General features: G+C 42.1%; 1 protein-coding gene across 2 annotated transcripts in view; it reads right to left on the minus strand.

Moving 5' to 3' along the window:
* LOC122399910 overlaps positions 1-27,742 on the minus strand; it is a 177,225-nt gene that overhangs the window by 98,002 nt on the left and 51,481 nt on the right. For both annotated transcript variants that reach the window (XM_043400972.1, XM_043400971.1), the window contains exon 2: positions 9,650-9,772. In XM_043400972.1, coding sequence (XP_043256907.1) covers positions 9,650-9,772 — 123 coding nt within the window. The remainder of the gene's footprint in view (positions 1-9,649; positions 9,773-27,742) is intronic.

The raw sequence follows: 27,742 nt of genomic DNA on the forward strand, positions 1-27,742 counted from the left end.
ATGTATTTGTCGGCCGCATGATTTATTCATCGATCGTCTGAAGTGGAACGGAATATGTAATCGAGCGAAATGAATTAGTAAGATCTGTCGAAAATAATTGGTAAAAAGGTTGCAAAAATGCATCTTCGCGGGGACAATCGACTCGGATCGTTTGCACGTAAATTGATCCAACTCGTTCTCGATATTTCCGTCCATTGCAGTTTATCTATAGCAACGTTTAAAAATACCTAACCCAGCGACGAAACCTCGATATCGAGAGTACAACTTCGAAAGTCAGTTCCAAGTATATTGAAGCGTTTATTCGTCGGTAAATTATTGGTCGTTCTAAATAGAAATTAATTGACCGTGTCGATGGGCAGTTTCTATTTTCGGTGGGTCCGGGCTCGCCTCCAAACAGAATTCGTCCAACGACAGGCGCGATAATAGGAGGGAAGGATTCGATTTACTTTAAAATTCAAATGTCAAGTCGACGGTTAAAGGACCCTCGTTCTGCTGAATCATACGTCGGGAACAATGAATAACGGTGGAAGGGAATATTAACCGGGGAGTAGGGGATACTCGAATTCGCTTTGGAATCGCGATCGTTTGAAATCTGCAAGGCAGAAGAGGCTACGAAACGTTTATTTGGATTTATGAATCTGCCACGACTTCTCTCGCTCCCCCCTACCCCATCCCCCCGCCTCTTTCCTTCTCTTTACGATTCTGCGAGCAAAACTCTACCAGTTAAAAGGGATATCGTGGAAATTAATTCTGATTCATGTGACATGTCCGACCAAAATCGTGTTGCACTACTTGGGAAAACAAATCCTAACTCAAATCGAAATATTGATCATCTTTTTGTTAAATCTGCATTTATTCTCTTCCTTTTTATCAGTGTTTATATAGTAGGATTCATGCAATGTTTAATTTAAATGGAGTATCGACGATATTCCTGATATGTCCGACCAAAATCGATTTGCACTACTTAAGGAAGGAATTCTGACTCATTGTGCTAATTCTATCATAAAAACTTAGTGTAAATGAGTAAAGATTTAATATAGATATGGTGGATGCTTCCATCAATCGTAATTCGAACGAATATGAACCGAAATTGGTTTTCCAAGTAGTGCAAATCGATTTTGGTCGGACATGTCAGGAATATCGTCTTAAATTTGATATTGCGTTAATTCTACTTAGTGTAAATGAGTACAGGTTTAGTATAGATATAAAGAATGCTTCCATCAATCGTAATTCAAAGCAATATTGACTATTTCTCGCTGCAAAAATTTATGAATATTACCAAAAGAGTAATAAATATATGTACAAAACCCCAATGCAAGAGCTTGCATAGTTTCTTCATAAAAAAATACCAAAGACAACATAAAAAAAAAGCATTTTACATTAGAAGAACCTCTTTGACTTAGACTGCCACTAATTTTGACTATTTCTCGTTCTAAAAATTTGTGAATATCCCCAAGAGAGTAACAAATATACATGCCAAAGGGCCCTCTCCAAGAACATGCAGTTTCCCAAAAAAAAAAAATATCAAACAGAAAATAAAAACATGTTTTCCAAGCAGGAGACTTTTTTCCTCCATCGTTTGACGTTCTCTGGACGAAATAAAATTGTTTTCGGCCTGATTACTCGTACGATCGGCAAGTCCAAATGATTGTCATAATTAACGTGTACGCGAAATCGTCGGGTTATTTATGCTTCCGGTAAATACCGCGTACAAATCGCGACACACGCGACTGCACAGCCCCGAAGTTTATGTTTCCTGTCCCATATTCGACAGTCTGGTTAAAGGTTAAACCGAGCCCGCGCCCGGGACTCCCCGTGTCATTTGAAATAACGCTTTCATTTGGTCAACAGTTGGCCGAGCGGATGATTGATCGCTCGAGCTACAGCTAAATTATCGATTACGCCCGGAAGCCGTAAACGAATTTACTTGTAACTACCAACGAAACTGATCCATCGGGCGCTAAATAATACTCGATGAACTGTCGTTTTCAATTCCTAAATCGAGCACAGTAATTCGCCCATAAGTGGTACATTCTTTCTCGAATTTCCATTGATTCTCGTGTTTCCCAAATGTGGGGTATCATTCTCAAAGGGGGAGGTGGAATTTTCAATTTAGAAACGTCTTGAAATATATTTTAAATCGATGCAATGCACAGGGGAAAAAATCACTTAATTTTTACTTAGTTCCATCTAGAAAAAAAAATTATTACTCATTGCAAAGTGCTAAATGTTAATGTGAAAATCTGTAAAAATCATTCAAGCATCGATGTGAAAGATAACAAAATTCAGAGTACACAGAAAAGCTAGTAATAATCGAAATGGAGGCAAAGAATACAGTTATCGTCCATAATTGATTCGAACCTAAATGTAACTTGAATGCAACTTGAATGCAACTGGAATACAACTGGAATCAAACTTGAACCATACTTGAACCAAACTTGAAACAAACTTGAATCAAACTTAAGTCGAACTACAGCCAAACTTGAGCCAAACCTGAATCAAACTAGAATCGAACCTAAATGTAACTTGATTCGAACTTGAATGCAACTCAAATGTACACAAAAAAGCTAGTAATAATCGAAATGGTGGCAAAGAATACAGTTATCGTCCATAAAACGTCTGAGCGCTCGAATTCCAGTATTCCTCAATTCCCATGGTTCTCGAGACTCTCAGCAGAGCCTTTTAGAGGAACTTGAACCGTTTTTCCAAGCACTCGACGAGCCCCATTCGTCGACGTAACTCTCGTTGCGTGTCGATGGACTCCAGAAAATGGTTTTACCAAAGAAAAAAAAAGAAACTTCTAACCTTGATAGTGGAAAGAACTACCCAGTTTCCGGGGTTCCCCGTCGGTGCATCTCGCGACTTTTCGACGCTCGAATCGTTTCTCTTGGCGTTGTTTAATCGTCGCTCGTCGCGCAGAAATTTAACGCGGTTGATTACGCGCACGATCGCGCGCGATTTCGCTACGATATAATCGGCGTGCACGATTACATTTATTGGGTTTAGCGTGAGCCGTAGGGGCAATCAATTTGCTGCTTAAACGTTTATACGGTAAAATGATCCGGAATATACGAGCTCGCGGCCCTCCGTCCCTTGTTATGGCAACCGGCAGACAAACCACCCTTCCGTTAAACCCTCGATCGCTATACCCCGTTCCTGAAGGGGTGACGAGAGAGAGAATTCTAGCTCCGTTGGTTATTATGCGCACGGACGAAAATCACTTTGCGAACGAATGGCGGCGGTATCGTTGCACGAATAACTCGCGGAATGCGGACGATGCACGCGACAGACACGACAGATGTTGATTTCCTGAACGATCCCATTCCAGGGACCTGTAATCGCCACACGAAACAACTCCTAGACCTTTGAATTGGGAATCGATATCGAAATTGGTATTGAGGTATCGACTGTGTTTGTTTTGGACTCCTTTGTGATTTGATTTTATTCATTCGAACTTGAATCGAGCTTGAATCAACTTTAATATAACTTGAATCGAGTCTGAATGTAACTTGAATTGAGCTAGAATGTAACTTGATTCAAACTTGAATGCAACTTGAATGCAACTCAAATGCAACTCAAATGCAACACATTCAACTCAAATGCAACTCAAATACAACACAAATGCAACTCAAATCAATCTTCAATCAAACTTGGGTCAAACTTGAATCAAACTAGAGTCAAATTTGAATCAAACCAGAATCGTACCTAAATGTAACTTGAATCGAACTCGAATTTAACTTGAATGCTACTCAAATGCAACTTGAAAGCAACTCAAATGCAACTCAAACCAAACTTGAATCAAACTTGGGTCAAACTTGAGTCAAGCTCGAATCAAACTCGTGTTGAACTTGACTCAAACTTGACTCAAACTTGAATCAAACTTCAATTTACCCATTTTAAGGAATATTGAAGTTGTTCTTTATCCCTCCAATGAAAAACACAGAAAATCGACCATCTTCTAATCACTGACGAAAGAAAGTTTATCGATTGAAGATTGAAAGTATGCTGTGCTTTCCATTCCCCTGAAGTTCCCAAGAGATATTTAGAAAATTATCTACTGGTCTCCTAAAATTCTTCATCTCGTTCCTAGCTTTTTTAACAAGAGAATATTTAAATGTAGCACGAAACTCTCTCTGGCAATTCTGTTACTGAGAAGACATCTTTTGTATTCACGATGTATTGATTACCCATCTTGGGGAATATTATTTTTAACTCATTTCAGGGCAATTACATCGCCTTTGGAGTCTCAAGCTTTCTTTCTTTCAACGTATGGAATAAAATACTCTCAAAAAAAGGGTGAATATTCTGTTCCAAAGCATACTACACATTACTGAGTTTTTTATCTCGATCCAGAGTTTTAAATAATTAAAAATGTGACGTTTCTGTCTTCACAATTTATTGAGTCTAGTTTTTAGCTATAAAGTATTCGAGGAATCAGTGTCTATCCAAGGGAGGGTGGTTATTTATGGGGGTAAGTAGTGTGCCCCCGACCCCAAAGTGTCATGAAAGCCTTTTAATAAGGACTCTTCACGATCCCCCATCCCCCGGGCGACGCGTTATTACTTTGGATGGCTGCATACTTCGAACGCCTTCGTCTGGATCCTCCCCCTGGGCGACCCTCTCTCCCCAGGGATCACACGGAATACAGGCTGATAGATTCGAAAAAGAGTCTCGTGGACGAAACGAGCAGTTCGTGTTACGTTCGAGAGGGTTTAAAAGTGTCCGCGAGATCCCAAACAACCCCCTGGGTTGTGCAACACACACCACCACCACCGCTCCCCCGCGTATCCTATTTCGAACGATTCTCTGGACAAACCCCGCTCCACCGCCTGGGCTGTCAGGCGCACAACCTCGGGGAAACTCCAAAGGCACGCGAAATTTCACTTTGGACGCCGGAAAATGAAAACTGAATCCTTCCTGTCGTCCCCAATGGCCGAACACGCCGCTGAAAGCGATCCTCGATTTGTTAGCTAGCCTTTTCGAGCACGATAACGCGATAACGAGACGGACTTTACCCCTCTCTGTCGCCACTGGCTCAGCAAAGTGGGACTTCTAGGCTCTCCTATGGCTCTATTTAAATTTTAGTTTGCAGAATAGATCGTTGGACACGTGGTGGTCACCGGTGACCGGCGATTTGAACTCACGATGCGTTGCAATATTTAGATTGAAAGAGCTCTGAGACTCGTGGAATTGCAAATAACGCTAGTTTGATTCGAAATATTGGAAAACAAAAATTCAAAAAATGAAAAAACTCGAAAATTTGAAAAATTTCAAATCGTTTTGAAAAAATTATTTTTGAGTGGAGGGCTCAATTACAATCATTTTTGGTGATTACACATACCCTCGAAATTCTACCCACTTTCCAGAAAAAAATTATTTCTTACAATTAAGCTATATTTGAAACAAATGTTTAACGTGTTTGTAACTGTTTTGAAGTTTCGGGGATTAGCAGGCTGTAAATAGACCCACCATTGACGAGACAGTGATTTCACGGTGCCAGGAAATATCGAGTTTAAACGTTCCATCGAACACGGAATTATTATTTCCGCGCGACGCTAACGAATCGTTATTATTTTCGCGGGAAATAAAAGCGTTTAATAATCAGTCCGGGCTGTAACAACGGGACGATCGCGGGAATTAAAATAGCGCGAAACGCGACGCGCAAATTGTTCACAAAGGGAACAAAGCAACGCGCAACCTGCAAATGGATAAACAGCGAATCGATAACAAAGGGGGACGGGTTGACAAACGATATTACAAATATTCGTTCGACAGGGGGATTACCCAGGACGGAGCGACCTTAAAACGCAAGGTAAACGCCAGAAAACAATTTACGAAACAACAGCCCGCTATCTCCAGGAGATTTTCCATTAGATTGTGTTCATCGATAAGCGCGAAATGGAGGTCCATAGTCATCCTACGGGGAGGAGAAAGCGCGAAATACGGGTGGAAGATAAGATTACACTGGTTGTTCAAGGGATGTTAACGATCTGGAAAACCTCACGTATCGTGGAAGCTTCTGGGTGCATCGTCCCTACAAATTATTTTTCCCCCGCAACGTTTGCTCGCTGCGAGGGAAAATATGTCCGCCATTTTGTATTCGTTCTGCTAGGTAAGCTTGAAATTTAAGTATCTTCCACGTTGCACTATTCGTTAATTGATAAACGATAGCAATTTATCCAGGAGAAAGGTGATTGTTTATGTAGAAATGTGTAAAAAAAAATATATAAAACACTGATTATCCCAATAAATAAATAAAAAAATTAATATTGAATTTTAAGGGGTTCACAAATGACCTCCAAAGGACTCCGACGATGAATGATAAATTAGAGGATGAGATTTTCTAAGAAAAGGATTTTGGTAATAGCAGAGGATCGGAAATGCGTGGAGTATATCCACAACTTCCGGTTGACCTGGCCCGGTACGCGTTCCACGGCCGAAATTTTGGCTAGCTCGGTACTGCGAACCGGAAGCCACGCGGATCGATATCTCGATTCGCGTTCCGGCGGCCGCACTGTTTATGGACGGATGATTATGAGCTCGTTCAACGTCCATCGGCGAATCCGACGAACAAACGCACGCGAGCAGTATAAACGCTTTTAACGTAATTTACAATAATTGGTGGAAATTTGCTCGTCCGGTTGGAGAAAAAAAAAATAACTCGTTTTTTCCCCCAGAGAAATTCCCGATCCTTTTGTTGACCAATCTAGCTTGACACTATAACTGCAATTTGATTCTATGTGCACCCCGATGGAGCATAATTAACCCTCTGCAGTTCGAGAATTCATTTTGATAGAAGCAACTTGAATGCAACCTAAATCGTACTTGAATCAAACTGGAATCAAGCTTGAATCAAACTTGAATTTACCCATTTTAAGGAATATTGAAGTTGTTCTTTTTCCCTCCAAAAAAAAACACAGAAAACCGACCATTTTCTAATTGCTACTGAACGCAAGTTTATCGATCAAAGATTGAAAGTATGCTGTGCTCACCATTCTAACGAATTTCCCGAGGGATGTTTAGAAGATTATCTTCTGGTCTCCTAGAATTCTTTATTTCTTCCCTAGCTTTCTTAACAAGAGAATATTTAAATGTGAAACTTACGTGACACGAGACTCTCTCTGGTAATTCTGTTACCGAGAAGATATCTTTTATATTTTCGATGTATCGACTACCTATCTCGGTGAATATTATTTTTACCGTGTTTCAGAATAATTGCACCGCCATTTTGAATCGTGCCTCGGTTCGAAAATAACGTCCCCGGTCCGGATTTCACCCAATCGATCCCATCTTTTCTTAAACCCGACAAGAAAGGTCATATCATTTGCCCGGATGGAATAAAATCAAACGCATTTCGCAGCTTGGAACGTTCAGGTCAGTTATGTCCACTATTTCGCCCAGTACTATGTATCAACCGTGTAGTCTGGCGTGCACTATGTTCCCAGTGGTTGTGGCCCGCTGAATGGTCAATCCGGATTGATCCTACGCGCAGATTTAAATTAAAACTCAACGACGACTGTTCCATCGCAGCCTTGAAGCGCTACACAACGAACATTGCATGCCCCCAACGAAAAGCTTTTGATATTTTTCGAACGAACAGCGAACGTTTCAAAGCCCCGCGGACGAATTTTTTCCAAAAATCTTTCGCCCTGTTACAAGATTATTTTCCACACGAACGATCAATAGAAAACGCAGCAATTAATTAGTCCAAGTAGCCATCCAGATAGTGTCTCAACAATCTACCGTGTGTTTTTTTTGTTTATTCGAGCTGTTCTCTAACGGAGTGGGATTTCCCAAAACGCGAGTTAGAATTTCAAACAACGAATAATAAATCTCGATGGGAGGCGGGGATTTCGGTGGGAAATCGCTCAATTTACGCGTCAATTTCAACGAAAAATATAGTCGCTAGACACGTGAAAGTAACAGGCACAAAAAAATATCGAAAACTGTACGTTTTAACTACTGGTCATCGACGAGATAAATCTTCCAGGATAATTAGACGAGTTAGATTTATAATCAACTGGAAATATTTTTATTAATAAAAATAATTTTTTATCTTCTTTTGTCTGGCAAGTGGTACTATGTTACACGCTAATGAGGCGTCTCGTTTATGGAATAAATAAATTAAAGATCGTCTTCTGGCTGTGTTTGGACCGTGATTTCGATTCGTTAAATCGAAACTTAGTTTCACCGTCAAGCGTGAGCGCCGGTTAACGCAGTTATTTAACTTCTAACCGACCAGTCGCGCGAAACAGTTCGTAAAAAGCGTCCCGCGAAGGGTGGGCCGGCTGATTGAGCGCCGGGGATATAAAATTCGCAAAGTTTGGAATTACGGCTCGGTCGTGGACAGATCTAATTACCACGGGCGACGCACGAGCGCTGGAAATTCTCGTTCGAAAGAATCGGACGATCGTTCTGACCGGGCCAGAAACGTATAAAACGGGCATTCGACGGGCGAGGGGGGGTGAGGGGTTGCTCGCGGAATATTAGTATCGGATTACTTAAGACTCAACCGAGATTTCCTCCGGATTACATTGATTCCCAATACAGGTTATCGGTTCCCGATACAAGCGTCAAGAAACATTTCGAGGAATGCTGCTTACAGCAAAGATGACCTCGAGACAGAGGCGTATGAAATTACCTAGAAAAAATAAGGGGTGGCTCGACCTCCATTCGCTACATTGTGGTATAACAAGCATACTAAACGTCCACCATGATCGATCCACGAGAATATTTTTTTATTATTGGAAAATTGCAATTTTTTTAAATTGTATTTTTATTAACTGTTTCGAAATTTAGTTGGGAGTTTTTTCATGTTTCTTTTTTTTTTTACAATCGTTGGAATATAAATAAAATTGTATTCTGACAAGTGACTGTTTTAGTAATAATAATTAAAATTGGGAAAAATTCTTTGAACGTAGAAAATAATATTTTTGTTAACAGAATTAGTGAAATGCTTTGTAGGGGGTTGTCTCAACCCCCAAATTATTATATTTTTTTATATTAAGTGGATTTTGGATTTTTTTGAGAATTAAAATTCCCCCATAAATTCATAAACATCCACAGTGTAAAATGAAGATGAATAATAATTATTCGTTATTAATAAATAATAATTAGAATTCCAAAAAATTGCAATTTTTTCATTCAAAATAAATGATCGAAGAAGTGTTTCTTTGGTGGTCGAAGATGAATGAATCTTGCTTATCAGCGTATAATTTACGGGTTAGTGGGGTCCGTGGAGGTGCATAACGCAATTTCCATTGGTTCCAAAGGAGGGAAAAAGACCCAGCTGGGTAGAAACGCGACTGAGGCGAAGAAGAAGCGCGGAAAAACGAGGTCGTCGACCGTGTCCCTGGTCGGCCTCGTTTTTACGTCGAGGGGGAGGGAAAACAGCCTCCGCTCGACGCCCTTCGACTTCGCGAACTCGAACCAATCGTTCCCCCCGGAGCAATTATTTAAAACAAAACGCCAGAGGCTGTGTGGGAGGGGGGGTAAATTTTAAAACGAGAAAATTGCCTCTGTACACGAACGAGACTTCCAATTTCGATGTTTGCGTCTTCACGATGTGTACACGATGCTCGAAGAAACGTTATGCTCGAAATAAAATGTCTATAGTTTTCGTGGAAACACAATTTTTTTCGAGCCTCACCCAATTCGGGACCGCAGACTCTCGGTATGATTTCCAGAATCGCGCTGCAGGATGGATCCTCGAAGCACAATTGACGAGCGTAGAGACAGTTCAGTATGGCCACTGGTACTTTGATGTCCGAACCTGAAAGCAAAATCGAACGTCGGTTAGAAAACAACGATTTTTCCGAAAGTGGAAAAAAAGCGGATAAAAATATTCCCGCGCGTACCTTTGACAAAGCATTCCTGGGGTTTTTTTTTTTTGTAAACAGTAATAATTCCAATGGGTTGTTTCGACGTGGAGAGATCGCGATAAACAAGAACAATGGACAATATTTTTATGTTATTTTTTTGCTTGTGTGTCAAGCTTTGCTCTCGATCGAATCGTTTTGCATCTGGCATTTGGATATAAAGTTATATTTATTCATTTCTGGGGGTATAAAAATGGAGAAAATTGCAACTTGAATGCAACACGAATCAAAATTGAATCAAACTTGAATCAAACTTGAATCAAACTTGAGTCAACCCTGAGACAACCCTGAGTCAAACTTCAGCCAAACTTGAGTCAAACTTGAGCCAAACTTGGGCCAAACTTGAGCCAAACTAGAGCCAAACTTGAGCCAAACTTGAATCATACTTGAATCAAACTTGAATCAAACTTGAATCGAACTTGAATGCAATCATTTTAACGAATATTAAAATTGTTTTGCCCCTGACATTTGGATATAAAGTAATATTAATTTATTTCTTACCACATAAAAGTGGAGAAGACGAGAAAGGGAAATAAAATACGGATCTTTACGAACCATTCGCGAAACGAAAGTCGATAAAAGACTGGCACCTTCCTGGTGTGGTTAATTGCGGCCATTGGAAGCAGACATAAAAAAATTAACTATTTCACGTATATATATATACATCGAATCGTAAATCGAACTCGATCTATTCAAGGACCACCACTTCCACAACGTCGTTTTTACGACTTCGAGACCGTATTCAAGATATTTCACGGATTAACTGTTCCGGGCAGAACAAAACGCCCATCGGGAAAATATGAAAAATGTATTTCATCGAAGTGGAAATGAAATATTTCTCGACGTGGACGAGTTTAGAAACTTATTAAGAATTCACCGGCGTTAAAAACCTATAACAGGAAATGGAATCTTTTGATCTACGAAGGACATATCGAACAGTAATATTTAATCGATTGGCCAGTTCCCGGAGAAACTCGATCGTTATCGAGCAAACACACGCGCTCGGTCGAAGGCGTCGCTTTTTTTATTCCCTTTCCGCGAACGGAACCATTCCGTGAAACGTTGCGAGCAAACAAACGCGGCAATTTTCTTCTTTCCGCTGTTCGGCGACGGGAGAAACGAAGAGTAACGCGGGCCACGGGACGCCAAAGGAAACTTTACCGCCGTGAAAAATTTCGTGCGTGCAAGAAAACATGAATGCTCAACGTACGAGTGCGCGACGCGAAACTTTACAACGTTACGCGAATGTAAATTTGTATTTCGCGTACCTGGCGACGAAAAAGGACACTGGAGTTAAAGTTACAAATAATTTTAGTGGTTCCTCAAAGACTGAAGGCCTCAAGGATTTTCGAACGCGATACGTGGAAGGTGTCGAGGAAAAAATTTTGAGTGAGGACATCCTGGGGAGTTCGTTGCACCCAGGCCGATCGTTCAAGGCGACGAGGAGGACAGAGAATGTAAACAGAGTGTATTCCCTTCGACTATAAGGGTCTCGCGATAAGGAATCGACGGTGCTTAAATTAATACAGAGCGTGGAATTATTCTGGAGGCACGAATGGCACCATCGGAACGGCTACGAGAATTTACTGAAACAATATTGTTCGCTAAAACAATATTACGCGTGGGCTGTACAGGTTGACCGCCCCAGCTGGACGCGCATGGATCAGTTACCTGAAACGCTACGCCATCCTTAATAGCTAATTGAGATGTTAATTGCGATACACTGGGGCTTGAAATTGTGTATTTTGTGGGGGAAGAACTGTGGAAGATGTGGGTTTTATTTGTGGGATTGTTGTGGGCTTTTGATTATTTTGTTAGGTAATCTGGGTTGAAACTGGAATTTAAATTTAATTCAATTTGCACCCTAAAACGTTATAATTAACACCTTGCATTGTATGAAATTATTTTGATAGAAGCAACTTGAATGGGGCTTGAATGCAACTTGAATGGAGCTTGAATCAGGCTTGAATCAGACTTGGATCAGGCTTGAATCAGACTTGGGGCAGACTTAAGTCAAACTTGAGTCAAACTTGAATCAGACTTGAGTCAGACTTGACTCAGACTTGACTCAGACATGAATCAGACTTGAATCAGACTTGAATGGTGATTGAATGCAACTTGAATGGAGCTTGAATGTCACATGAATACAACTTCAATACCACATGAATGCTACTTGAATGAAACTTGAATAGAGCTCCAATTGAGCTTGAATGCAACTTGAATGGGGCTTGACTACTACATGAATGCAACTTGAATGGAACTTGAATGCAACCATTCTAAGGATCATTAACATTGCCCATTACCCCTCCAGAACTAAACACATATTCCTAACATCAAATTTCTTTGTTCCCTGCCACAAATTGTAATGTATATTATGTAGTGGATCGTGGAAAGGGTTGAGGGGAACGCGTCAGGGGGCAGGAGAGGCTCCCGGCGGAAGACGCATGGGCGGAAAACGGAGAACAACTCGAACGAACACGGCGAAATCGATACGAAACCGGAGTATCCGTCGTAAAAGCGTCTCACGGCTGGTTCGAGAGCGTTTTATTTCCAACCGAGCGGCACGCGAGCCTTCGTGGAAAACGATAAAGCATCGTCACGGATACAGCCATATTCCAGCCCGCCGGCATATTGACGGACACACTCGGACAGTAATGCGTTACGAGTGTGGCGATACCAGATAGGCACTACGCGCGTAATGTGTAATCGCGCGACGCATTATGATTCACTATCGCACGCGACCGCGATAAACTCCGTGTGTTTAGTCGCGTACACGACGGGGCCCAGCTGCCGGCAGCCAGGCTGCGTTTCCATCCTGTAAAACCAACGATCCGGTGCATGCAATTCCACACCAACCACTAAACTCTCCCTCCTAAAAAGACAGAAGAGGGGAGGGGGGCAAAGAATCAGAGTGGTTTTGAATTTTCGATCGAGCAGAACCGACTTTTCTCGATGGACGACGCTGGAGTCCCGTTCCTGGCGAACAGAGGGAAACGAGAACGACGCGAAATCTTATTTACTCGGACGCCACGGTCGTTCGTCTCTCCCGGAAGAGATCACCGAGGAAGCTGGATGGGAAAAAGTCCGCCTCCGCCGCGAGGATCTTTACGTGTCTTGACCGTAGAAAGCGGTACAATGCCCTCTGCCAAACAACCGGTCGTAACTCGGGACCAGATAAAAGATATCTTCTCCTCCCTTTCAGTTACAGCCTTCCCTCCGCCTCACTGGAGACGCTGTTCCTCGTTTCGACCGCTCGAAATCGCACGCGAGACCCTCGATATCTCGTTCGATCAACTTCGACCGCTCGAAATCGATATATAGATCACCTCAAGAGTGAAATTAGAGGCCTGCAAAGTTGCTTTCCACTTCCACTGAGGATGCAAATGGAAGATTCGATCAAATGCTTGATGAAGAAAGGAAGTTTGGGTAGTGAAAGTTCCAGGACAGCGTCGCGGAGCGAAAAATCGAATCACGGCGGGAAATTTAGCGAGCACTCGGTGCTGGACAATGCCAGATCCACGCGGAGCGATTGTTCACGAGCCGGCCGCGGGCTGTTCCAAGTTTAAACGGGGCAACATTTGTCCCCGAGAAACGGTGCGTTTCGCCTCTTTACGAATTCTTGCGCGCGATCGTCGGGCCCGTGCCCGACGGCGCCGCGGAACAAAAGAGGCTGAAAATTCGATTTGATCCAGAAAGTTCCCGGGGACGTCGTAGTTTAAAATTTCATCCAACCGGTAAGTTGGGTGGGGGGGAGTCGCTCGGAGCGTTCCTCCTCGTCCAACGACCGGCGGAATTCGACCTCGGAGGAGTCGTGATAAATTTCGACCGACTTTTATTGCGGGGACCCCCGAGTTCGAGCGTGCCTTAACGTCCCGGGGATTCCCGGACGTTTTATCGGCAGTTGAAGAAGTTTTACCAAGTTCCACATCGCTCGGATGGGACAAAGTCGTTTGCAAAATTACAATTACGACCGCCAACAGCGCGATTTCGACGCGAGGATCGAACGAGTGATCTCCGAGCGTGAATTTTCGAGAATCGTTCGGAACGAGCACAATTACGGGCGTTTTGCACCCGACGGAGACTTTTATCGGGCTTCGAGGCAGCGACGATGCGTCGGAGTTTATGATGTACGTGTGTCGCGAGAGAGGAGCGCATAATGCGGGCATTGCAGTTGCTGGTTATTACACGAAACGTGTAACGTTCAACGGGGGAGGTGCAAACTGCCTTTTTATCGCGTTGTCGCCTCGCTTGGTAACCTGTGCTTGGAAATTTCTGTAGTTTACGATCGAGACAACTGAGTCACTGATAATCGTTTGACATCTTCTTTGGCTTCCATTGGAATTGTTATACTTGATACAAAAAGAAATGATCCTTGAAGCTTTTGATAAACACAAATTTAAACGACAAAAGCAGTTTTTTTATATGTTTTACACCTCTTTTACGACAAACTGTCCACGACTAGTGCAACAATGGCGGGATTGTACGGGTTCCTGGGTCGCCAGGAGCTGTGTTTGAAAATTCTCTACGCTTTACGACGCGACAACGAAGGCAGTAGTGATTTTGAGAGCCAGATATCGTACGGAGTTCGCGTTATCCTGTAAATAAAAGAGGAGGACCCGAGTCTCGACGCCTCTACGCCGAGTTTCCATCGGAAATAACAGAAATAGCGTCTCGAGGAACGCGGTTGTCCCAGGAAACAGAGAAGGATCGAGGTTTTCCGCGTTCCACGCGAACGTCCAATCAATATGCAAGAATTCCGCGGGCCCGCGATGGTGTTATTATACGCCCGGTATTACATTGATTTACGCTCGTTATTCGTCATCGTCGTCGTCGCTAACAAAGTCGAGCGTTTTACAATAGCCTAAATGACGTCCTCCTGTTTCGATTTCGAGCTCCAATACGCGAAACGGCGAGCTACGAATCGGTTCATTTGCCGCGTGAATTATTTCAGGGCATAATTTCGTTTCGAAACACGCCATCGCAATATGGAACGGGAGACGTGAAAATTAAAAATACTTTCGAATACGAAACAGGCTTTTCTATTTGCGTCCGCGAAGAAAGAGATCTTGGAGATCGATTTTCCATCAGTTATTAGTAGACAAACTGCGGAATGCACTTGATATTCAAGAAAATAAGAAATAGTTAAAAATACGAATTTTGATTTATTTGTTTATTTAATAACTTATATTTTGGGGTTGAGAGAACTTTTTGGAGAGCTACCATTTATACTGGGTGTATGTAGAGTTAAAATAGAGCACTATTTAACTCGATTGTCGAGGGTAATAGTGGCATGTCTGATCAAAATCGATTTGCACTACTTGGAGAATAAATTCTGGCCCATATCGGAGTATCAATCATTTTTAATAATATTCTGCACTTGTACTGTGCCTTTTTGCAGTGTGTTTACGTAGTAGAATTAGCGCAATGTCCAATTTAAATGGGCTATCAATGATATTCTTAAGATGTCGGACCAATATCGAGATGCACTACTTGCAAGATACAATTTTGAATTATATTGCTTCGAAATAGGATTAATGGAAGCATTGGGCATATTGTTACTTAATCTGTACCTATTTACAGTAGGTTTGTGTGGTAGAATTAAAGTAGTAAGCCATAATTCGTTTTTTAAGTAGTACAACACGATTTTGATCGGACATATTAAGAATATCGTTGGAAGACCACTTAAATTGAGTATTGTGTTCATTCTACTATGTAAACTTAGTGTTAGAAACCACAGAATAGGTACAGATACAATAAAAAGATGATTGATACTTCGATTGTGGGTCAGAGTTTATTTTCCAAGTAGTGCAAAACGATTTTGGTCGGACATATCACTACTAGCCTTGGTAGTCGAATTAAATTGGGTATTATTGTACTTCTACTATCTAAACCTAGTGTCAAAAGCCACAGAATAGATACAGATACAATAAAAAGATCGGCATGGGGGCCAGAATTTATTCTCCAAGTAGTCCAACCCAATTGTGGTCAGACATATCACTGCCACCCTTGATACTCGAATTATATTTGGTGTTATTTTAATTCTATCACACATACCTAGTGTAAATATATACAGATCATATAAAAATCTGTTAATTTGTTCCACAAGGAAGGAAATACACAATATAATTGGACTTCAAGAGGAGGTCAAGAAACCGTACGAACTACGAGTGCATAGTTGCGAGCGAAACTCGTTACGGGAAATATGCCAGAACATGATACACGTTACACCTGTAATTCTCCTCGTACGGAACATGAAATACTTCCCAGCAAACCTGACCGCTCGCAATTACGTCCGCGACAAGACCCAGCGATTGCGTTGTTCCACTAATTTCTGAATAACGCGCGCACTTACACGGGTCCGCGTATATATTAAACCTAATTGATCAACGGCTTTGGATCGAGAGCAGCGTGGACTGGCGATCGACGATCAGGACTCTTGACGGTGTAATTTAATTACACCAGTGCGCGTAATTATGCGAGAGGAAGCCGTTGCGGTCGACGCGTTACGAACAGGGGATGTAATTAAAGCGCCAAGTTATCGGGACATATTTCTCACCCAGTACTGTGCAACGACTGTTAGTATAATTAGATCGATTAACAGTGATTTTCAGGCATGCGGGATCTATGATCTCGAAACCAAAAATAATATTTGTGTGCATTGAATAATTCAGTAGATTTATGATTTATTTTCTGGAAATATTATTTAAGTAAGTGGTGGCTCTACTGAGAGAAAAATTGATTTATTGTAGTTTTGTTAGAAAGGAATTGTGGCGTCCCATGCTCGCCACCAGAGGGATTGGTCGAGCGCTTGTGAGAACGCGAGCCCTCTGGTGGCGAGCTTGGGAGGCGACGCCACAGAATTTAGGGATTTTCAATCTTCAAAGCACCCCAAAAAATTGTTAAATAGACAAGTGACTTCAATAGTTGCAATTCTATTCAATTAATGCAATGTACTAAACTAAAAGAAATTTTCAAATGCCTAAAGAACCAATTTACCTATTGCATAATAATTACAAAAAAGGAAAACTGTATAAAATGCTTATGAATTTGAATGTTGGGGTAGTCACGTCCTCGAACGTGTTGAGATCTTTCTGGAGTACCTTTTCTTCGGTCGAAAAATAAGTGGAGGAAACCTGGGGAATGGAGAGAAGCCATCGGGAGCTCTCAGCCCGGAAACCCGAAAAACGTATCCGATTTCGGGTGGAACGCCGAATCCACGACTTCTACGGCTCGCTCCCCCAGAGTAAACATCCGGCGATCAACGAGCAAGTTTCCCGGACCGGAAGCGCTGCCACTCGCCCGCGTTTCCACAAGAATTTCGCGGGAAAGTTTGAAAATTACTCGCTCGGAGGACGCCCCGGATATTTTCGTTTCGTCGAAAATATAATGGGTTTCCCCGGGGTGAACGTTTCTACACAGTTTTCGCGAGCAATAAAAACGGAAAGACGCGTTGTTTCGCATTCTTAAAAATTCGTTTTCGAGAGTTCGAGAACCAAGTTGCCGCGGTTCCATTACAATGTTCCCCGAAAAATAGAGAACGTGTAACCGAGTATCGATCCCCCACCGACGAAATTCCCCGTAAAAATCGTTACGAAAGCTCGTCTCTTCGCCGTAAATGAGAAAATAATCTCGTTCCGTGCTTCTATAGAGTTATCCGGGTCGAGGTTCAACTTCGTGGATCTTTTAGCGATATCGGTTCGTCCGCGAAACGAGCATCCCTTTTATCCCCGTCCCTCGACCTCTACTCTTGTTTCCTGCTTTTCGATTTCGTCCTCTCGTTACTCTCACAAGGAATTCCATATTTTCGTCGAGTTCTTTTAATTCCACAGCGTATTTGTACCTTGAAAAACAGAAGTCTCCTAGCAAGAAAAGGTGGAATATTTTGTGAAAATTGGGGCTAACTGTTTCTCAGTACCATATTCCGCATAGCAAGTCGCATTACACGAAAAATAATACACGCATTACGAGCATTCACGTGACTATTTACACTAGAATGTACGTTTTCCTCTATTTAACCGCGCATACTAACGCAACAATAGACGATTATCGTTGGTGCAAGGCGTTAGAGGTGCCATAAACGGCACCAGTGTCATAACAATGCCGAGTTCCACCGCTGGAAGCAACAGTAACGTCTTATTACCACTTTCTGTCACCCAGCTCTTTTGACTGACGCGTTTCACGGTTCCAGCCAGCTATAATTGCTGTAATTGAGGGGGAACGGAAACGATTGGCGGGTTACTGACGAGGGAAAATAGGAAACAGAGAGCTCCGAGGGAAGAAAATTGCGTTTCCCGGGTATCGGATTATCAGAAAACGCTTTCAGTTGGAAGACGAGAAAAGTTTCGCAAAGGGGAGCAAGAAACGCGCATCCGCGGAACGAAATCCGACCGCAAATGACACTCGCGAGCGGAACCATAAAAGGATCGCGAGTATATGCCGCCAGCGATCGAACCTTGCGCCTTGGAAACCATGCACGATGTGTATTTCCATGAAACGAAACATTAATAATAACTAGTCGGATTTTAAATAATGAAAATTCAGACTTTTATTAATAGAATTGATGAAATGGCTCTGTATATACGTGGTAGAATAAAAATAATATGAAATTTAATTTTATTGTCAAGGGTAGTAGTGATATGTCTGACCAAAATCGGTCCTGTACCACTTGGAGAACAAATTCCGCTCCATATCGCTTCGAAATGGGATCGATGGAAGTATATAACGTCTCCACAGCTAATTTTCGAACCCTCCTACGTTGGATGGACAGGTACTTTCAGAGATACACGTTCGGTTAGCGTGAAAATATTCGATATAACGATCGTTACGAGGACGTTACGCCGAACGCACGCACGCGTCGCATCTTAAGATTGAAAATCGTTCGTTGTATCCAACGGAACTCCCAACGAGTTTAACGAGAACCTCACCCAGCGAGTGGTTGTCCCTACGTGGCTCGAATGCCGAAGTTACTCGTGATTTTCCGTGCCAGTGTACCGGAATAACTTCGTTACGACCCTCCGGGACGGATTTCTTTTCTCCGGAGCGGGGCGAAAGGAACTGGGGGAACCCCAGGACCAGCCTCGTTCAAATCGACATCGACATTTAAGATACAGACTTTAAACACGATCGCTGGGATTAGGGAAAAACAAAATGGCTTTCATTATTATTGCAATGAGGGGAAAATTCATGATAAAATGGAATAGAAAAATCTAGGAGATCTTTAAAATTATTAATCTTGATGAAGATACCATTTGGGGGAGTCACGATCAAATGATCAACCATAAAAAAAATTATCAAAATTGAAAATTATACCAATGAGAAATACGACTGAAATAGGTCTAGTTTAGCCAAGAAAATGTATAATTATTTATGTTCGACGCCTTTGATTGTGATTGCAATGTATTTGCGACACAACAATGGCATTTTCGCGAGGTAAACGCGGGGAGGGGTAAAGGGGGGCGCGAGAATGCAAATCGAGGAAACGGACAAGACGTCAGGGGTCCCCGAAATTGGCCAGCGGGACGGGAGATCGATTCCCCCTCGCAGCTGGCAGGCAGCTTCGACATCGCGCCGCGTTATCTGTCTCGTATATCTCGCCAATGTGTCGGCGCGCGCGCGCTATGAATATTGCATTCCGATATGTCGGCCGCGCGCCGATTGTCCACGCGAATGCCTCCCAGCGGCGTTAATTAGCAGCCGAATGGAACGCGGAATACGCTACGCACGTGTCCGTCTTCCGCCCCATCTTCACGCCAATCCATTTCGAAAAATCATCCCTTAGAAAAGAAATTCGAAAACAGTTACTCGAGAGTGGAATGAAAACTACCCCTAATCATTCGACAAACAAATAAAAACTACCCCTATTTTTTCACAAAGTTTCTCTCAATTTTGGGATCTCCATTAATTCTCAAATTTTAGCGAATCACAATTTCGTCTTTCGGAAAAGACCACCCTTGTTCACAATTTTTAAAAGCTATTTTCTTCGACTCGAGTAGAAGGTATTAATTTTGCACGAAAACCTGCTGGAAGAGAAAATGAATTTCTATATTCGTGCCCTAAAATACGGTATATTTAAAGTAACAGTTAAAAATAGAGGGGTTCTTGCGAACTGAACGAGACCAGAAGGGGTAGTCACCGATCCGTGGGAGGAAGAGTCATCGAACTTCCCCGCTTCCGGTGTCGTCTTTTCGAGAGCAATTTGTCGTCGTCGAGAGCAATAATAATTGGAGAATAGCTCGAGACGACCGGGAATCAGAAGAGAAGAAATAAAGGAGCGAAAGAATGGGGGCGGTGGGTGGGGGTGGTTGAGTAAATTCGCCATAATAATTATCGCCGGGGTCTTTCTTCCTGGCGTGACGGTGGTGCGCAACAGGTGGCCGTGAGCGAACAAATCGTTCAGGATAACGACGAATCCGAATCGAAGTCCAGTGATTACCGTCCCGATGGAAATTCGATTTCGGGGTGACCGTCGAATGGTCAAAAGGCAGCCCCGCTCCGCCTCGTCGCATCGATCCGCATCGGGGGACCGACAGAAAAGGAACAAAATAACTGGGTAACCGGGTCATGGATATTGCACGATGCATCCCTTGTCCGGGGGCCACGGAATTTCGCGGCAAAATTAAACCCTCCTTGGAAAGGGATATCCGTAAGAATCATCTGCTATGGTCATTTTTTAGGAATCATCCTCTATTTTATTAGTGCAATGCTATTTTAGCACCAATCAACTTCATAAGTTTCTTATATTGCATGCAAAATGATTTATTATTGGAGAGAATCTTCAGTTTTGCTTTAGAATAGCATTAGAAATCGTAGAAGTTTGCATATTTATAGTTCTGAAACTAATAGTGTTTTTTAAATAATCGAGCCACCATTGGAAGGCCCAAGGCCTGCCCTTTAAAGTGATTTCTTGTTCACAAGGATTGGACTTTCCGTTTTTAATATTCCGCTCTTCGTCTTACGAGAATCTACTAAAAGTACCACAACTTCACACGCACAGTTCCAAAAGTACTAGTGTTTTTTGCATAACTGAGCCGCCGTTAGAAGCAGCAAACCTTCCCCTTTAAAATGGTTTTTTGTTTTTGACGAACGGACTATCCGTTTTCGAGATATCGCAATTTATGTGAACACTGGGCCCAGTGACCCAGTGACCCAGTTACTCCTACGCGGTCAATGACCTCTCGACGTAAACAATGAAACGTAAATAAACTCTTTGAAGTGTCATATCTCCGGAACTAATGGAGCTATCGACTTGTTCAAACGCTCATTTTAAAGGGTATTTCATCCCCCATCCCCTGATCACATCAACTATTATTATTTACACCGTCGTCCATGTTTATTTTGAAATTTACTTCGACTCTACACACCCAAAAACATTTCAGCACTTTCTATCGATCATAAATCGTTTATTTAATTGAAAATGACTTTAAATTCGTATGCAGGATGTTTGCCTAATTACTGGCCAGCATTCTTCCCACCGGAAATAATTCTAACAAGTGTAAAATTACCCCTGCAGTGTACATTAATTACTAACTTTTATTTCGTTTTCCCTTGCATGTTACTTCCTTCTGCACTACTCTTTCCAGTGAATGAATGAATAATTATTAGACTGCGAGAATGTTTATGCATTTATTCAGACAAAAAGCAGCGATATGCAATGGAAAGAGAAAATAAAAATTCTACGATTACAAAAGCTTACGAAAGTTTACGAAATAAATAATGTACTATACGCTACCAACAACAATGACTTTTTCGTTGGATAAATTAGATCTCCAGGGAGAGAAAGGAGCATAGAATCTGCTGGGGACGTTCATCATCCCCATTGAATCGTCTCTTAATCGATACGCACCCCCTCGAGCTGATCGACGCGACAGCCTCTACAGATTACGATCCTCGATCCTTGATCCTCCGAGATTATCGGTTAGGAACAATGTAAATTGGTCCCGCTCTTGGATACGCGTCCCGATTAATGGGAGACTGTTACGTGTCGTGCACTTCGGGATCGTTGCAGATCACACAGTCATTGTTCGTTAATTATTTCTCACAAAATCGATCGCACAGTGCCTCCTTTATCCAAATAAACTATTTAATTATTCAATATTAATTTCTGTGCTCTTCGAAACCCTTTTCTCCCCAATTTATACATATATCTATAAACATTGTATATGTTATTAAATATATAAATTTTATTATTTTATATTTTTGTAGTTCCATTGTTATTAATTTTTATGGTTTATATTTTATGTTTGTACATACTTTTCTACGTCATTAATCTCGTTTATAATGGTTCCAAATGAGTAAATAAAGTATGCTTATGGAAATTGAAAAATTCTAGAACGATTCCGTTTTGGATTCAAGAATATTCTGATAAAAATAGAGTGACGTTTTCGACGAGGAGTCAGGTCGCGAGTCTTTGTGTCCCGGTTCTAACTAAATTTCGTCCTCGAAATCAACCACCGTTTCGTTTGTTCGGCGTGCAGCGGCGTTTCCTTTCTGTTTGCACGGATCGTCGTATCAAAGCGGTCCCCGTGTGTTGGCGTTTTCAAAGCTCTCGAAACAGAGCTTGCACGTTCACCACGATAATGCTAACTACCCGCTAATAAGCATTCCCTCCCCACCCCCCCGTACGCTGCCCGCCGCGGATTTAAACCGTTTTCTGGTTTAATTGGTTCGTTGGCGTTCGCGTCGCGCAATATCCTCGATTCGACTTCGTTTATAGGATATTTCTGATGACTTCGGGGGAGAGTTTAAGGGCGAGATAAATATCCCATTCGTACAGAATGAAAGTTTACGCCTGAATCGGTCCACAGTGCATCCCTTATTCCAAGGAATAATGATTCCCTTTGCCGGGGGACGCTGTCTCAAAGGGAATTTATTATCGGACGACAGTTGATATTCCAAGGACTGTTTTATAAATCTACTGCAAAGGCGAAAGACGTATCCCCCGGACCCGTTTCATCGGCTTACATCGAACAGCTCTTTGCCGGGAGATTGGATCGCGGAGTTGATCAAAGGATCTCTCATTTTTCGCTCGGGAAATAACGAAGTTAGAGATTTCGAGGCGTGAGTCGATACGCGAAATTATTACTTGTCGCCTCAGAAATTGTTCTGGACAATTTTGTGTGTGTGTGCAGGTTGCTGAGAAAAATGGTTCAAAATCGAGAAATAAATTTTGTGAGAACTGGGGAAAATGCTCTCTTGGTAACTGTTTGGTCTCAACTTTATATTTACTTATTGCAATATGATAGTCGAATTAAATTGGGCATTACGTTGATTCTACTGGATAAATATAGTGTAAAAAGACAGAGAATAAGTGCAGATTTAATAAAAACACGATTGATGCTCCAGTATGAGTCAGAATTTGTTCTGCAAGTAGTGCAAATCGATATTAGTCGGACATTTTAAGAATATCGTTAATAGTCCACATAAATTGGGCATTGTCTTGATTCTACTACACAAACATAGTGTAAAAAGGCAAGGAATAAGTGCAGATTTAATAAAAACATGAATAATACTTCAATATGGGTCAGAAATTATTCTTCAACTAGTGCAATTCGATATTGGTCGGACACACCACTATTACTCTTGATAATTGAATTAAAGTGGACATTATTTTTACTCTACCACGTAAATACAAAGCTCCCATTTCGTGAAATTTATTAACAAAAATGTCCATAAACATCCATAGTCTAATAACAATAATATAATTACGATCCAGAAACGAGAGTCTCTTGAGCAATAAATCGAGTCCCAAGCCAGATACTTCGAAGCGTAAAATAAAAAAATAAATACGCGGTAATTAAAATTCGAACGATTCGAAAGGCAAACCGTCGAGTAGCATCGAATCGAGGGGCGGAACCGCGCCCTGTTTCGATGCTCCGCTTCCGCCTTAGTTTTCTGTCCGTGGAAAACTTTCCCTGTACGTATTTCCATCTCGTTATCGTAGTTATCGGACCGAGTTTCTCGAGTAGACAGAAAGAGTTCTTAAGCCAGAAGGCAGGAGGAGGGGGAACCCCGTCGAAAAAGGAAGCGTTTTAATATCAATTACCATATCGTAAAAATAATTTCGAAGACAGTAGGGGGGGCGGGGAGAGCTGGGGCTGTCTCGAAACTCATTTAAGTCGCGTAATTAAGAAACAGCGGTTCTCCATCTCAACTTTTTTTCCCCCTCCCCGACTCTATATTATGTCTCTCGGTTTATCAGAGATTAGCATTCGCGCGGACGGCGAAGCGACGCGGTAAAGTAATTAAGCGTTCCGGGGAAAATATTCCCCCCCTCTCCTCACCCTCCTCTCAGGGAATAAATTGCGTTAGAACCGGAGTTCGAGGGGGTAAAATTGTTTATCGCGAGAAAAAATTGTCCCTGGCTGATCGACGATAACCGCCAGCGGACGTTCCCTGTCCCCGGAAACGTCCAAGTGGCGTACCGGCGCGGCGAAGAACAACTTCCGCTCGCGGTGAAAACTTCGGTGGATTGGAATTCATGATAGGAGTCCGCCCTCCCCCCCGGGGAACTTTACCGGAGATTTCGAGTGTCCGGGTGAAGTTCGACGTGTCGTTGACAAGCGACCGGAAACACGAGGCTCCCAGGGAAATAAGAAACCCGTCGTCGTTGCTCGAATCTACCTCGAATAAACCCCGGAGCGTTAACGAACCGTTTCCAGACGAGTCTATCGACAGATTCCGGCGGATATTATACGACAAAATTATTTTCACATGACCAAAGTAACCTCTCTCTATCCCTCACATAACTTTTGTTAATAAAAAGGGGGTAATTAGATCGCTAGAAAATTATTTAATAGGAGATCAAGGACAGGAACTTGATAAAATTTTATTTTTTGATGTTGATCGTCTGTGAAATTATAATTTATATTGTAATTTGATTTTTTTGGTATTCTAAATTAAGTGTGAAGCTTATGGACCGCATAAATAATTTTTTAAATGTTTATTTAATTTAATAACAGAAAAGAGATAGGACTCGATGACTAGTCGGAATTGGGTTTGTTAATCGGATGCAACGGGCAGAGAAACGAGTAAGGAGGATACCGGAGGCGTCGGGACGGCCTCTCGATAAGCCTGGACGTCGGAACAAAGACGCAGACACGGGCAGAAAAAGCGTCGAGCTCGTACGGGGTTTGGCAGATCGCCTGACTTAGATAAAATAATCGCTTAGCCCCCGCGACACGGACGACCGAGTCTGCGAATCTTGGGGATGCTGCGGGCAGATCCTACGAGGTTACACGCTGCACCATCCCCGGGAGATTAGGCTGCGAGCCTCGTTTTTCGAGCCCCTTCTGTCGACCCCGTCCTCAAAGATTGATAAAGTCGATGAATAACGCGCCTCCGGGGACGACGATTCGTGATTTATTCCGAGGAGTTGCTCCCTCCAACACTCTGTACTTCAAAAAAATCACAAATCAGTCGTTGCACCTTTTTATTGCACCTTTGGTATTTTTAGAAACCATTAAAAATGGTGCAGTTAATTAATTTAAGGTGAAACAAAACAGGATCTCATAAAAATTATTTCTCGACTCTAAATCGTCATTTCCAGTAATCTACGCATAGAAAATCGTATATATGGAAGATTGAAAACGATGTGTACTTCCATCGATCCTATTTCGAAACGATATGGAGCAAAATTTGCTTTCCAAGTAGTGCAAGACGATATTGGTCAGACATGTTAGGAATATCGTTGATAATCCACTTAAATTGGGTATTGCATTAATTCTACTATATTAGCATAGTGTAAAAAGGCAAAGAAAAGGGCAGATTTAATATAGAACCCGACTTATGCTTCAATATGGGTCAGAATTTATTTTCCAAGTAGTGCAACACGATTTTGGTCAGAGATAGCAAGAATATGGTCAATATTCCATTTAAATTGAACGTTCCATTAACTCTACAGTGTAAATATAGTGTAATAGTGTGTATAATATAGTCTAAGACAGAATAAATGTAGATTTAATGAAAAGAGTTGGTTCTCCAAGTAGTAAAACACGATTTTGGTCGGACATGGTATCATTATCGTTAATATTTCACTTAAATTGGCTATTAATTTAATTCTACCACATAAACCTAGTGTAAACCAGTAGAGAATATAGGCAGATTTAATGAAAAGATGATAGATACTTCGATATGAGCCAAAATTAATCTTCCAAAGTAGTGCAAACCAATTTTGGTCGGACATATAACAACTACCCTCGATAATCGAATTAAATTGGACATTATTTTTATTATACGTAAATAGAAAGCTCCCATTTCAACATAAATATATGAATTTGCCTAAAAATCCAGAGTCTATTCATGTTCCCTGAAGCTCCACTTTTGTCGAAAGCTATCTTTCGCCTAACTCGATCGACTCTACTCATTCTCGCGAAATTCCGGTGCCATAACGATAACATGCGGAGCCAAAATCGTGGAACGAATGGACCGTGAAGGAAAAATCGTGGATGCACGAGCATATCTAGGAGGCGCGAGCTTTCAGCCCTGTCGGCTAATTTTCCAGCCGGTGCCCCGATTACGTTAACCAGCAGCGACGTTACACGCGAGCCTGGATTTACGTGTGTGGACCCAGGAGCCCGGAATCGAATTCGAATCACTGTTCCATCCGAAAAGGAAGATCGCAACGGGCTCCCCGTCCCGTCGAGTTAAATCATCCTGGAATTGCCACGGCTTCCCCGCCCTAATTCCGCCCGCAGACCCGAAAACGCTATAATCGGCCCGAAGGGGGCGCAAATGCACCGCCAAAGCGCTCGAAAACAAACAGAGAACTTAATTCCTCGTACGTTTGTTTTCATAAACAATCGAATGGTGCACACTCGACGTCGTCAAAGGCTTCCATTTCAAGGGTGAAATTGGTTAAGCAAACGGGATATTTCCGTCGAACAATTGCAACCAAAGTCTCGAATAATTTGCTGAACAGACGAAAAATAGACGAAACCATTCTCTCAACATGTGAAAATTTGAATCAACGAAACATTATAGGTCTCGTTGAAAAATCGAAAAGCAGGTTGGGAAGTTCGAAGGGTAGATAATTAATTACCGTAGTGATAAACGTGGTTTTGTTGGGGAATCCTATACCATAATTGCAAGCTGGTTACCCTCGAGAACTATAGAAAATTTTAGCTATTTTTTTCTATGTGAAAAATTTTTATAATTTTTTAATCGATCCGAGGAGCCATTGTGAGACACAAAAGAGGAATCTTGGGAAACGCGGGGTTTTCGTCGTTTTGTCGTCACCGCGAGGAGCTTAACCCGCGGGATTAGGGGATGAAAGGACGGGGCGCGGGACGAGGATCAAATGTTTTCGCGGATAAGCCGAAGTCGACCCCGCGGTTGAAACTTCGCGTCGGGAAATATAAGATCTTAGGACGCCGCGACGCGACATCGAGTTAAGCGTGTCCGCGAATTTATCCCGCGAGTAATTTTACAAATTTTCGCCATACTTCTCGCGCGTAGACTCTGCAATTTACTAGACTGAACTATTTAAAATTTACAGTGACTCACTCTATATGAGGGAATTAATAAATATTTATTTCTGTTGCATCGTAGATTTGGTCAAGTATCTATTTAATTTTTTTGGTATGAATAAGTACACTGTAAGTGTCGATTGTTTTGATGTTAACGAGGAAAGGTGGACGTTTGTTGTCTCGAGGATATCGACGGTGATTTCATACGCGAACGGTTCTAATCGCCGCGCGGTTCGTCGAGAGAAATCGCGTCCAGGATCCCCGGAAGAATGATCGAAGGAGCCCTTTCCCTTCCGTGTTCAAATTACTCCCCGTGTATCGTACAATGGCGAGGAATTCGTTTTCCGCGGTTCCCCCTCCGCTCTCCGCGTATACTTGCCACAATAGGGAACAATGGCAAAG

This window comes from Colletes gigas, unplaced genomic scaffold (genome assembly GCF_013123115.1).
Source record: "Colletes gigas isolate AHSC1104 unplaced genomic scaffold, ASM1312311v1 Colletes_gigas_Sc00015, whole genome shotgun sequence".
Taxonomy (NCBI): Eukaryota; Metazoa; Arthropoda; class Insecta; order Hymenoptera; family Colletidae; genus Colletes; species Colletes gigas.